This window comes from Brugia malayi (genome assembly GCF_000002995.4).
Source record: "Brugia malayi strain FR3 genome assembly, contig: Bm_v4_ChrX_scaffold_001, whole genome shotgun sequence".
NCBI lineage: Eukaryota > Metazoa > Nematoda > Chromadorea > Rhabditida > Onchocercidae > Brugia > Brugia malayi.
In genome coordinates, this window is record NW_025062479.1 from 14,423,453 (window position 1) to 14,437,720 (window position 14,268).

Consider the following 14,268-nt stretch of genomic DNA (forward strand, 5'->3'; position numbering starts at 1 on the left):
CACAATTTATAACGAACCTCTAACAGATCATCATGAAACCATAATCCCAGTTCATGTAAAAACGGAAGGAAGTTATTGTAGAGGTAAGTTAGCTCAGGTTTAAAGATAGGGTAGGTCATTTAATTAAAAAGCAACTTTCTTCCAGTAAATTATAGTGCAATTATCAGTCAATGTTATACTATCTGTCTGCTAATAACATTATAGTTTTTGCTACTTTTCTTGTTGTCTTTACTATTTTCTTCTATAATTTTTTATCTTACATTCTATGTTCTATGTAGTTTACTCTTTTTCACTAATTGTGCTATGTGTATGTTACATACGTATATCATTTCATATCCAAACACGCAGAAATAAGTGTTAGTGTATCGTTATCTAGTTCATTAATGATGATAAAAGAAATTCATTGATTTAAATGGATAGTATTGTATTAAATTAGTTAACAGTATGTAGATTAGATAACATAACCGTGTGACAGAAATATGTATCTCAAATATCATGAAATATATTTTAGATTTAGATTTGTTGACTGTTTTTAATATTCTTTCTTTGCAGGAGAAGTTGGAATGTAGACAACAATTTATCATAATTTGCCTGAGGGATTATTTGAGGAACCGGATACCAACAATTTCCGGTGTTATTATTTAACTGAATTTTTAAATGTTAGCGCCAGTCATAAAGCACGACTCACATCCTGAGGTTTTCTTTCTGTCATTTTTTTCAGAGAAGAAGTAATTAATATCTTTTGTCATATGTCGAAAATAATAGCATATGTTACTTGTTGCCATCGTGATAAAAATTATTTGTATAACATTTCATCAAGTACAAGTTTGATGATAATGTAGATGAGTGTCATCGCTAATCTTAGCATGTTAATAATTTGAAGCTTGATGCTTCAAATTTTGTAACCTTTACTAGTCGTTTTTAATGTTATATGTCCTCATTAGCTGGTTCATCGTAACTGTGGAAAAGTCATTTTATTATTAAACATTGCGTCAGATGAATAATTTCGTTAAATAAAAATAATACTTTTTGACTGACTTGTCTTCCAAGCAGTTGAAATAATTTCAGTCAGATGGTTCATGGTTGGGCGGTAGTTTGCGTTCATCGGATGGAGGAACATCCTACGCTGGAGGTGTAGATGATATTGGCTTGGATGACCGAACACGCATTGAGCGCAAAATAGAGCAAATCAAAGAAAGATTATCTCGTATTTCTCTTGCCAGAGAGGGTGTCTATCATTTGTTATTCATTTTTTTGTCAGAATTTATCGTGGAGTGATTTTAATTCTATAATCTTTTTACCTTTGTCTTTGTTCATTCAAATTTGACAATTCATTTTCAGTCTTATTGCAGCGGATGTTGATGACTTCTTGTCTATGACTAGTAGTATGGAAGGTGGAAGGGAAAATCCACAACTAGCACGGGTTCGACAACATTTCGAGAAGAAAAATAAGAAAAGTTCGCAAGAAATTGAACATTTAAAGGTATTGCTCCAAAGCTGAACTATTCACTAATGAAGAATAACATGCTTAAGTGCTTAGCCGTATTTCAGTATACCGTAGTAAATGTTATGTTATATGCATTCCACACCACTGCCATTTTTTTTTTTTTTTTCTGCATACAACGATAGGTAAAGTTTACTGTACGAGATGAGTGAAACTCAATAAGCAAATCGATGTGTTAGATTAGTTATTTAAACTAATGGCGTGTATCAGAAATAAAAAAGATCTGAAACTGAATTTTAGTATTTTTTAGTAAGCGAACATTAGTATTTTAAAAAGACTGCAAATGAAACTATATGATACTGCTTTAGAAAAAGCTTGAACAACTGCAATCAAAATTAGTGGATTTGAATATGGGAATTGTCAGCGAAGTTTCACCTAAAAGTTCTGTACTTAATAATATTAGGTTTGTGATTTAGTTAAAAAAATTTTTCCTACTTGGGAAAAAGTAGTCACATTATTTATAGTGGTTAAATTGCTGACCATCTGGATCTTCTAGTCTGAAATCAAGTTGTATTCAATATTTTCTATTTCATCTAAGTCTTCTAGTGGGATCTGCGGATGACTTATACGAATTCTTTTTATCAATAGGTCTTCTCATGGATTCCTTACTTGTCATTTTATATGCGAAAGTTATAAAAAACACCGATACCTCCATTTAAATATGATATGGGGTTTGCTATTTCAAACATTTTTCCAAGTCATATTTCGATCTGAATTTGCAGTTTGCATAGTTTCCATAATTTATTATCTGGAAAGTTTGGTATTATAATTTTAGGAAAACGGGTCCACTACTTCGAGAAGTGATAGCTGCACCACGTGGTATAGCACATATAATCAAAAGTACTTTTGGATCAGCGGATAATATACCGGACAGTATTGCTAGTGGCGCATCCAATGTGGGCCATTCCACTTTTTACTCTGATACACAAACTAATGATAGGTTTGTTTGTTTGTTTGTTTGATTGTTTTTTTTTTTTTCTTTTGTAAATTTCCTGTAATTTGCGTTTTTCGTTTGTGTACTGTTTTCTTATCTGTTTATTCTTACTTTATTTTAATGCTCATATAAGAATCAGAGTTATTTCTTTTCAGGATACATAAGTTGGATTTCGAAAATCGTGATGTGGCGCCATCACCAGCTAAGCGTGGACATAAACGTAATGAAACATTGCCTTCTATGGCATTTGATCTCGATAATTTGGTAATCTCGTCTCTACCAGAAATGCTCCCTCATGATGAACCAGAAGTCAAATTTACTGCTGCAAATACTGTGATCGAATTGCACAATGACATACAGGAACTGAAAGCACAAAATCAGGCGCTTTTTGAGCAGCTAAATAAGTTGCAGGTAAATTGAGTTGTTGTTTTTCTTTTTGCCCTCTCTTAATGAATGCTCTCAGAAAGTGCAAAGTTGACGGCTTGACAGATTATTTTGAGAACGTATAGCACTGTTTTATAACAGTGTCAAACGGATAAATTTATAGCAATAAGTAATTTGGTACTAGCACTTAATAGCTGATTAAGTACTATAAGCTTTTTATGTAACTTATTTCTGATCATATTCGTTATATAAACGAGTCATCATCATTCGTGGGTTAGTCTTATTATCCTGGGCTGTAGTTATGTACTTCCTGTGACAAATTTAAATAGCTTTCGAGCATATTATTTCCTTATTTTTAGTCATAATGATTATAACAGTGTATTATTACTGCTGTAAAATATTTGATATCTTTTATTATCTTCCTTCATTAAAAAATTTAGACTCAAAATAAATCTGAATTCAATTATTTCAATAGCGCGCTTCATGAAGAAAGGATCAAAACACAGGTTTGTTGAAATGAAAAGTTTGAATTATTTTTAAGTGTTTTAGTGTTATTAGATTTTATTTATGACATTCATGATTGGTATACTATGAATAATTTTTCAGCGCGAGAGAGAGATTTGATATGTCCGAAAAGGATTACGTTTTTTTTTTCCTATTCTTTTATTAGATAAACTAACTCATAATTTGGACGTTTTTAGAGGCTTGAAGAAATGTTGAATGAAACAATTGAATTGCATCAAGCTGAAATGATTGCACTTAAATCTGATCTCAACACAATTGCTACACGTATGGATTATCAGTATAGCGATCGTTTTCGCTCCATTGAAGAAAACATTGAAAGTACTCAAAATAAGGTGAAATTGTTCTTTCATCAACCGATAATAGTTTAGGTTTTATTCGGATTTTTTTTTATATAATGTATTGTTGGTATTATTGCGGAATTCAAATTCTGCTTTAAAATTGGTCCCTGAACAAATATTCAAAAGAAGCATGGTTGTTTTGTCACTATTTATTTTAAACTATTCTAATATTTAATAGATCCATGAGGTTATAAATTACAGTAACATAGTCTTGATAATTCAAAACTTCCTTTTCTAGATGATACGAATGGAAGTAAATGTGAAAGAATGGACAGAATCTCGACCACAAACAACATTCAATTCAGTAATGCTTTCTGGAACAAATATTCTGGTGGAATTTATCAAGCTTGTATTGCTTATTGTGTCTTTTGCTCTTGATTTTGTTAAACCTTTCACAGGCACCAGGTTTGTTACTATTCTTATAATGAACCTTTTCACTTCTGGTAATTATTTAGTAAGGATTTCTTTCGTGGATTTCAATTTATTAAATTCCTTTTCGCTACTGTTATATCAGTTTTGTGGTTTGCAGGACCCGGGCTGGATTTGTGATTTTTTTCTGGCTAGCGCTAATGATTTTAACACATTTCATCGATCTTGACGAATTAATGCGAAGAATTGGTGGCATTCTGCATCTCATTTCATCATCGTCAACATCAAATTCTACTATTTTAAATTCTTTATAATTTTTGGAATTTTTTTTTTTTGAAAAGTGCGCTGCTTTCACTAATATTTGTTTATAGGTTTTGATTTATAATACTTTTTTGATGTTTGTGAACTTATTAAAGGTATCATCAGGTGCAGTGAAATGATGAAAGCTTATTCATAGATAGCATAGATGATCTGAATTTTGCTTTCTTTTCAGCATCAGATGTTTATTGATAGACATCTGCTGTGATATTTCTTAGGCAATGTTATATTGAATTGGAATCTTTTTTTGTCTTATAGTTAATGAAATTCAACGAAATTTGCATGGCAAAACGTATCTAAATAAAGGGAAGTGGTATTTATCATTCCGGTTGCACTTATGTACATGTCAGTAGGGTGTTTTAAATAACTCTTATAGCTATAGTGAATTCATATTATTGTTGGTAATAGTTGTGTGGTTTTGGAACTGCACATATTTTCCGGAAAGTTTTTGCATAATGACGGGTTGCTATGTGAAAATTAAATTCTTGAAAGTTCCGTATCAGAATGAATTATGAAGTCACTTTTACTAAATCGATTTTATGATATAAATTTGTTTGAACGATTTTTTTTTTTTGAAAGTATATTGCAAGTTGATTAACGTGCCGTTTGTTTTATGATGCATTAAGCGCTTAAATATAAATGTATGTTTGCTTGTTTGTTTGTTTTTTTTTTCTTTTTTTATCACAAGCATAACATAATCCGATTTTATTTTGCTGGCAATTTCTGATATTTGTCGATATTTTCGGGAGGCCATTGACCAGAATTTTCTGTAACATCAAATCAAGGTCTTACATGTCTTACATATACATGTTCATATGTAGTTTTCAGCATTTATTATCTAATTAATTCATCAATGAATATATCAATTAAAATGAATGAGGCAATTTAATATTGTTATTCAAGTACATTTCATATTAAAAATATATGTAATTCGCTGGAAATTTGTTATTAAATTATATCCTCCCTAACTTTATTTGTTGATGTTTATGATTGGTCTCCAACTGATGAATTTGGATACATAAACTATCGATTGTTTAAAAAACTATAAAAAGGTTATTTTAGTGATATAATTTTGCAATTGATGACATAAATCTCTTTCGGTATATCTATGTTGAATGCTACCAGAAATACTGTAAACATTTATGCAAAATAAACGAATTAGCTCTTAAATACATAGTAACGTGTAAAATTTTATGCATTCTTTAATAACTAAAAAGAAGATAATGTGATTCACAACATATCAATTTATGGGATTTTTTTTTGGTTGTGACAAAATCAATATTAAAACAATATAGTTAAGTAATATAGTAAAAAAAAAAAGCGAAAGGAAAGAAATTGAAAAGAAAGAGTGTAAAACTAGCATGAAGTGAATAATTGGAACTTTTAAATTTTAAATTTAAACATTGATTCTGAAAAAAGGTCTCAGCTTTATGCAACAATTCCAGTTATCGAAACCGTTAACGATAAATCAAAAAATAAATTATGAATGTGAGAATGATCAAATTAATTATTATTATTATATATACGTTAATTAATTGCGAATTAGTGAATGGCACCGTTTTTATCATTCAGCATATAGAATTTAAAAGTATCTATTCATAGATCATTGCTAACAATATTTTGATATTATCATCCTTATATATTAGGGGTACCTTTTATGTACCATTATCTCTTGATACCATTTTCGGTGTTACCGTTTGTTTGTGTAACATCTGTTATTGTTGTTGCTGTTGTTGTTGTTGTTGCTACTGTTGTTGTTGTACCCGAATTTGTAATAACACCATCTTTGGATGAATAATTGTTGATAGATGAAACTAGGACACTATATTGAGGTGTAAACATGAAGCCATCACCATAAATGAATTTTCCTGATTCATCACTTTCTGGTATTGGTTGTGCACCACCCACAAACGGTTGATAAATGATATTGCTACCACGACATGGTAATGGTAAGATTGTTATTGGTAATTCCAGCAATAAATAATCACCAAGTGATAACTGCAACTTATTGCAAATTTAAATAAATTTTTAAGAATTGAAATTTATGCTGAATGAATTTGTAAGACTAATAAATCCAACAATTTATATTATAACTATTAAACATGACGATAAAATAAGGAAGTTCATTTAAGAAAAGAAGAAAAAGTATTTTGAAAAAAATTCCAATAATTTGTCACAATTATTGGGTTCAAATCAATTTATTATAAATCTTTGAAATTCTCAATCATCGATAAAATAATTTTGGATAATATAAAGGAATGTATAAATATACTTGTATGGCATATTCAACCCGTAAAAAGGGCTTCTTTCGAAATCTCAAAGTTGCACTACTTGGAGATTCTTGAAATTTGACTAAAAGAGCAGTGGAATCGGGTACTGATTGATCTCGTGTGATTGAAATACCAGTAGCATTAGCATCCATTATTGTAGCATTACTATTATTAGTAACAGTTGATTTATAAAATTTTGCTCCTGAATTTAAAAGAAAAAAACATATCATTCAAATCCAAATAAATGTTATTTAATGTAAATTTTATACCATTTGATCAAGCATTTCCATGTTTCTCTTTTACTAAACTCTATTAAATTACTCATATTTTGTTAGTGAATATGTGAATTTTTCAAAATATCGATTTCACCTAAATTGCTATTCTTTTTATGATAAGATAAAATATTCCAATATAATTACTTAAAAATATAAATGACTTTAAAAAAAAAAAAAAAAAGAGATTACTCATAAAGAAAAAAAAAAAACAAACCTATAGTTGGTGCTAAAGCAGGAATTTGTAAGAAAAACACTTCATCTTTTTCTAATAGACTTTTCGACTTAACAGCATCATGTTTCTCAAGCCGACGTATGATCAGTGTTCGATTAGGTAATGTATTATTATTATTGGAATCAATGCAGTGAACTCGATCAATAAGACGAAGTTCCATCTTAAAAAAAAAAAAGATTAAAATGGAAGACATTTATTAATTGTATATTAATTATCGATAATTATAGTTATAGATCTATTTCAAATTTTTCATAAATTTTAAAAGATAATTTAAGTTTGCAACTAATTTAGTTTAGAAATACTATCACTTTCAAACTTTGTTTCAATTTAAACATATAATTGCAAAACTAATCTATTAAAGTATTTCGTTTTAAATGAATTGTCAAAAAATAAAAAAGAGAATAAAAAACAAAATTTCGGAAAAAATATTGCCTGATCAACGATATGTCTTGGATGTCGATTGTCAATTTTAATAGAACCAATAACTGTTTCACCTGGTGCATAAGCAGATTTTGGTAAGCGTACCTCGGCAATTAGCTTACCACGACAACAACAACCACCAAATGACACCGTTTCTGAAGCACCAATTGGTTGTATAGCCAATTCCACAAATGATTCCACCGGTGCAATCACCGAGATTGGTTTTTTTGCAATATATTCACGCTAAATATTCACACATTTACTCAATGATAAAATGCAAAGTGATAGAAGTTAATTAATTAATTAGAGAAATATATTTATTTAATATAAAATTTATTTTAGTGTTTGTTTGTTTTCTATAATACTACATAATATTTTTTATAATTTTCTATAATATTAATAATTTTTTCTATAATGATTTCTATAATAAGTTATTAAAATTCCCTTTTCTAAATAAAAAAGTTTTGCTTTTGTTTTATTTTTGAAATATTTCTCAATTTTATATAATAGATCAAATTTATTAAAGCTTAAAAATTCACCGAATCAGTTCCAGCTTCTTCAACAACAGTTGCTCGAATGAAATAACGAATAAATCCATGCGGACTTTCATATGAAGTTGGACAACCTAGAGGTAATGGGCATTCAAATGGTAAACAGTATAAATAATTAGCAATCCATGGGAAGTGTCCTGGTTCCGGCCGACCAGGTGGCCTTTCCAGTAATGTGAAATCTCTATCAAAATACACCTATAAAAAATAAATAAATAGACATTATTTGAAAATAAAAAAAAAATGTAAAAAGAATTAACACAACTTATAGAATGTTAATTTTTAACAAAGAAAAAAAAGAGAAAAAAACAACTCAAAATATATAAATTATTTCACAGCTACATTTAATAATCATGAAATTTAATAGTAATAAATTATTTTTAAAATAATACATTGATTTGATAGTAATAAAATATATTGCTATCACAAAATTTTGACAAAATTTAGATTAAACAATCAAAAAATTCAAAACAATACTTGAAAGCAATTTAAAACAAATTTAAGACAGTAATTTTTAAAATAATCCATTAATAGATTTAAAATAATACATTGATTTAAATCATTTTTTTTAAAAAAAAGGTTAAGTAATACATTAATTTTGATAGCAATAAAATATAATTTCATTAATACCTTTTCAATTTCACCTCCTTTCGATGAATCTCTTTTAACACATGCAGCACGTCCTTTAAATTGCAATTTAATAGCTTGTATTGTCATTGGTCTCTTCAATTCAATTTGTAATTTACCGGTTATTAATTCATCACCATGAAAAATTGGTTCATGACCTGCGTCTAATTCAATATTGAACTGCCGGAATACATCATCGGCACTTGGCATTGTTATTTGATGCACGAAAGATAATCCTTCTTTTCCGTTTTTTCGTTTCCTTTTTTTTATCCTAGAAATATTAACAATAATAAGTTAGGAAGGTAAATAGAAGTGAATAAAAGTAATTTTACGGAAAATCGTTTTCTTTGTTTTTTAATTATAAAATTTATATAGAAGTTAATATTTATTTAATATACGTACTATATATGTTAATTGCTAAAGAAAGAAAATTAACTACAATCGCTAATAATTCGTAAAAATAAAAGAAAAAATTGGATAAATGAGATAAAAATAGAATTTATCTAAACTTATGAAACAAATGTAATATCATCGCAACTTTCAAATAACATCAGTTTAACAACAAATAATAATTTCAAAATTAAAAATAGCAAAAAAATTTTTTAAATTCATATAAATGAATTAATAACAGATAATTGGATCAAAAGTTTTTTCTTTCTTTTTTAAGAAAAAATATGACAATATGAAGGAATACTTCCCAATTGTTTCAGCGTTTTTTTTTTTTTTTTTCTTTCTGTTTTATTTTCAACTTTTGCCTTATTTAATTAAAATAGCAGTTATAAGAGCAAGAATAAGGAGTAAAGTATGTAATGAATAAAAAAATAAGAGCAAATAAACTGTTACTATAGAAGGAATAATTTCAAATAAATTATATGAAATATAGTAATTGGAAATTGATAAAGCGCAATCATTTGACTCATTTTGCTGTTATCATATCACTAAAACGTTTCTTTGCCTTTCAACACCGTTCTTTTTAGTTTTTTATTTATTTATTTATATATTTAATTCCTTTTTTCTAAAATGTCGTTCTTTTATACAATGAATATTATTATTATTATTATTATTATTACCATTATTATCATTATCATCATTATTATCATTATTGTCATTATTATTATCATTATCACTATTATCATTATTATTACCATCATTATTACCATTATTATTATCATTATTATTTCGCTTTGCTTCATTTCAAAAAAAAAAAAAAAAAACAGAAAAAGAGAAAAGAAAAGAATACTTAGTCTCTTCTTGTTTAATCAATTCAATAAATTTAAAAATAAGCAGAAATAATTAGTTATAATAATTGAATTATTTTCATTTCACTAGTTTCTATAATCGAAATTTTTATCGAAAACTATTTTGCTTCAATTTATCACATTGATTAGTAATATATGAGAAATGTAAATGCAATAATTTAGAAGAATATAGAATTTCCCGGTTAGAATAATAAATAGTCCGATCGTTACTTTCGGAGCTACAATCGATCGTTTCCGGTGATAACACACATAAACACAAGCCACTAACTCACACAGACATATTATCAGAAAGAAGGATAATTCTCATCCTAAAAATATTTTACAACTAGAAATTAATTATATTTTTCTTGCAGATGTGTTGATTTAGGAATGATTTCAGCAAATGAATTGATAAAATTACTGGTAAATTCATATATTTACTAATTTACTCAATAATATTTCTAATTTCTAGACATCATTTTACTATGAATGAAATTATTCGTCCAATTTTCTTGCGATCGATTAAATCTTTGTTTTGTTCCTCCCTCTTCCCCCTCTTTTCCTTCATTTATTATTGAAGAGAAAGAGCAAAAGGAAGAAGCAATGAATTAATTAGCAAACATTTCAAAAATAAACTTCAAATCAAAAACGAAAAGGAAATGAAAGGTATTATAATCGCAAGCACATAAAAAACACAAATTAATAATAATTTTATTTATCAATATATCATATTTTTTTAAGCACAATGATAATTCAAAAATGAATATTTCAAATAAACTTTCAAGCAATAATTAAAAATATTATACCTTTTGTTAGCTTAGCTTAGTTTCATCATTTTTTTTGCATCTAAAATGTTAAAATAAAGCTATTTAAAAAAAAAAAAAGAGTTCTTTTTTTAAAAAAAAATATAAAAAGGGAGCATCTATCGAAAATAGAGAAAAATTTTAAAATGGATACTAACTGCTTTTTTGTTAATACTCCAGTGGCAGTTTGACATATATTTATTTTATTGAAAGCATTCTGCAAATAAATACACAAAAAAAGAAAAAGGAGAGAAAAATGCTTAAAAATTTTCAGTGCAAATAATGCATATTAAAAATAAAAAAGAAATGAATGTAACAATTTATATGCTAATATTTATGAAATTATTAGCGCCTAAAGCTGTATGTCCAAAAAAAAAAAATGCTGTATTAAATGAAAAATTAGCATTGGTTATGTAATTCAGCAAGCTTATATATCTTTGTTAATACTATTTTTTTTAAATTATAAGGTGACGATTTCAAATTTTAATTAATATGTAAAGGCAAGCCGCTAATGATTTTTTTTATATGGAAGGAAGAATTCTGTATTTCAGATCAAATTACCGTAATTTAATCTAAAATATAATAACAAATTTTTATATTTCAAAAAAAAAGATCTGCAACTTACTAATTTGCATCAGTCATTGTTTTGCTATGTTTGTGTTTTTTTTTTCCTTTATATCAAAAAAAAGGAAAAAGATTCGAACAAATCTTTGATAAATTTTGGTAATTAAGACGAAATTTAAATAATTTAATGAATTCATCCAAATTTTTATATTTATTCAATCCATAATTTAATGAATCAAAATTACATTCCTTAAGCATTGATAAAAAAAGGAAAATCATTATGAAATGATTTAATTACATTCCAATTTTGTATTTTTTCCGACATCTTTGCATTTTAATTTAATTTTATTCATTTATAAACACTAATTAAATGTAAATAATAAGTGATAAGATAAAAATGTTTGATGTGAATTAAAGTGCAAAATAAATAAATAAATGTAATTTTTGATTTCTAAAAATCATTTTTTATCTCTACGATATCACATTTTGTTCAATATTGAAGTGGCAGAGAAAGATTAGTTTCTGATAAACTGAGAATATAGCATAGCAGCAAACAAATGATAGATAAACTTTTTATCCATTTCACTAGGATAGCAAATAGATGGACAAAATAGCTTATATATACATACACACATAAACATATAGCATGCTATTAAATTTTATAAAATATTATATTGAAAAAAAAAGGAATTTTTTACCTTTCCTAAAATTAAATAAATACATCTGATTTAACTTTATATGAAATAAAGAGATATAGTTAAAATCTATTTCACTTTGATAATTCATTAATAGAAGAAATGAAATTGCTAGAATTTGAGATGAATTTTAAAACTATTAAATATGTTATTGTAAAGGAAAAAAGCTAATTTTGATAACTGTAAAAAGTTTATTTTATTTTATTGAGAATATAATGAAGAAAGGGAAGAAGAAAATGAAGACGAAGATGAACATTTTACCAATAAAATTGTCACTTTGAAAAACTTTTTTTTTAAAAAAAAAAAAAAAAAATTACAATTTCGATTTTAACTTTGGAGTATGCAAATTAAAATGCAAATCTATTGAGCTATTAAGGAATGTTATTTAGATAGAATTAGCAACAGTAAAAGCGATTAATTACCGCAATGATAACGATAGTTGTTCTAAGAAGAGACAGAAAATTTAATAGGAGATAATCTGAGAGATGAAATTATTAAAATTTCTAAATAAAGTTGATTTAAAATTGAATAAATCAAATAAAAAATGATGTGTTTATTATATAATTTTTACAATATTTACATTATTTATTACATTTTTCTTTACATTATTTAAATGAAAATTTAGAAAATTCGTATTACATCATTAGTTTATTTTTTTATTATTATCATTATCATTATTATTTACTAATTATCATTATTAGTATTGCTATTATTCTTGTTATTACTACCATTACTAGTATTCCTTTACGAAAGAGTGAAAAACAAAGTATTTCGACCTTAATTTATGTTAAATAAATAAATTTAAAATGAACAAACTAACCTTTAAATATGTTAGAACATAATGTTAATTAAATCATTTCTCCAATGATTTCATACAAGAAAAAAAAAAGGACCTTCGAGAATATTAATGTATTCGTGTATCCGTGTATCCTGTGCAGCTGTATTAATTAGTATAATATATAAAACGGAAAAAAAATATTGCAAAAATGGTGTCCCATAGAATGTTAATAAGTACTCGGATATTTTAATCTATTTATATTAATAAAAATACGTTTTGAAATGGTATATTTTACAATCAATTCTATCATATTTATCAACATTTTCAATTTTTTCTCTTCTGTCCTTTTGTCCGTGCCCATCAATCAAGCTATGATTTAACTACATTAAGCTCTGTAATTTAATTCGTGCTAATATAGTTTTTTTTTTTTTTTTCATTTCTATTAAAAAATTAAAATTTGTTTGTAAAAAAAAAATTCCTTTTCTTTTTTTGAATAAATTTAAATGATCAAAATAGATAATGAAAAGAAAGGAGGAAAAGCAAAACAAAAAGGTTTATATAAAAAGCTTATTTAAAGTTCTAAGTTTATAACAATGGAAGGCAAAATTTTTATTGAAGTGAATAGCTCCTCCACTTTTACTATTTCATTTCCCTTTCTTTTCCATTAAACTCATTCATCTCTCTTTTCATTCTGAATTATAGCATAACAACTGCTATTATTTTGCTAATTTTATGCTAAAAACAATGAATAAAATTACTTCTTTTCAAATCAATCAATAATGTTAATTAGCTATCACAGAATAATGATAATTACAGAGAAAAAAAGAATTTTCTTTCTCGTCATAATTTTTGAATAAACCTGAAATAAACCCACTGAATTACAAGATGTGAAAATGAATAATGGAATAATAATCATAGGCAACGACCACGTTTTGCAAGAAATGAATGACAACTTTAAAGCAATGTACGTTTGTAAAAAATGAATGATGGCTTTATAGCAGCAACGATCACGTTTGTAAGAAATGAATAATAACTATAAGTAACGATAACGCTCATAATTATCTTCCAATTATATTTTACGATTTAAAAAAAAAAAAACCTGGAAAGAAAAATTAAAACGTTGTTTATTTACTTTTAGAAAATGACAAAGCGTTGTTAAAATATCACTTTATATCACCATCTTATAAATTATTTTATCATTTCTACAATAATTTTATATATTTTTCTAATACACTTAACCAATTTTAGAAAAAAAAAAGATTTTGACTGTATGAAAAAAAAAGTTTGTAGGAGAGTAGTTTTCGTTAAAAGTAGTTTTTTCTTTTCATTCTTCAAATTGATGGCGGTTTACTATTAATAATTTTATTTTAATGAATATAACATCAGTTCAAGCATAATTAACGCGCATTATTAATCTGCTTCGAATTATTTGTATTAATGTTAGCT

General features: G+C 26.4%; 2 protein-coding genes across 2 annotated transcripts; one reads left to right on the top strand and one right to left on the bottom strand.

The window, feature by feature from the left end:
• Positions 1–657: 657 nt before the first annotated feature.
• Bm2224 (Uncharacterized protein) lies at positions 658–4,368 on the top strand (the record flags this gene model as incomplete). Its single annotated transcript, XM_043074846.1, has 10 exons — positions 658–696; positions 1,069–1,228; positions 1,353–1,483; positions 1,813–1,907; positions 2,280–2,444; positions 2,594–2,849; positions 3,263–3,328; positions 3,524–3,679; positions 3,924–4,090; positions 4,215–4,368. 10 exons carry the CDS (start codon positions 658–660, stop codon positions 4,366–4,368), a joined length of 1,389 nt encoding a protein of 462 aa, XP_042930780.1.
• A 1,669-nt stretch (positions 4,369–6,037) lies between these two features.
• Bma-arrd-25 (arrestin domain containing protein) lies at positions 6,038–8,954 on the bottom strand (the record flags this gene model as incomplete). Its single annotated transcript, XM_043074847.1, has 6 exons — positions 6,038–6,370; positions 6,645–6,844; positions 7,132–7,309; positions 7,582–7,812; positions 8,109–8,315; positions 8,748–8,954. The coding sequence occupies 6 exons, from the start codon at positions 8,952–8,954 to the stop codon at positions 6,038–6,040; spliced, it is 1,356 nt and encodes a 451-aa protein (XP_042930781.1).
• Positions 8,955–14,268: the final 5,314 nt, after the last annotated feature.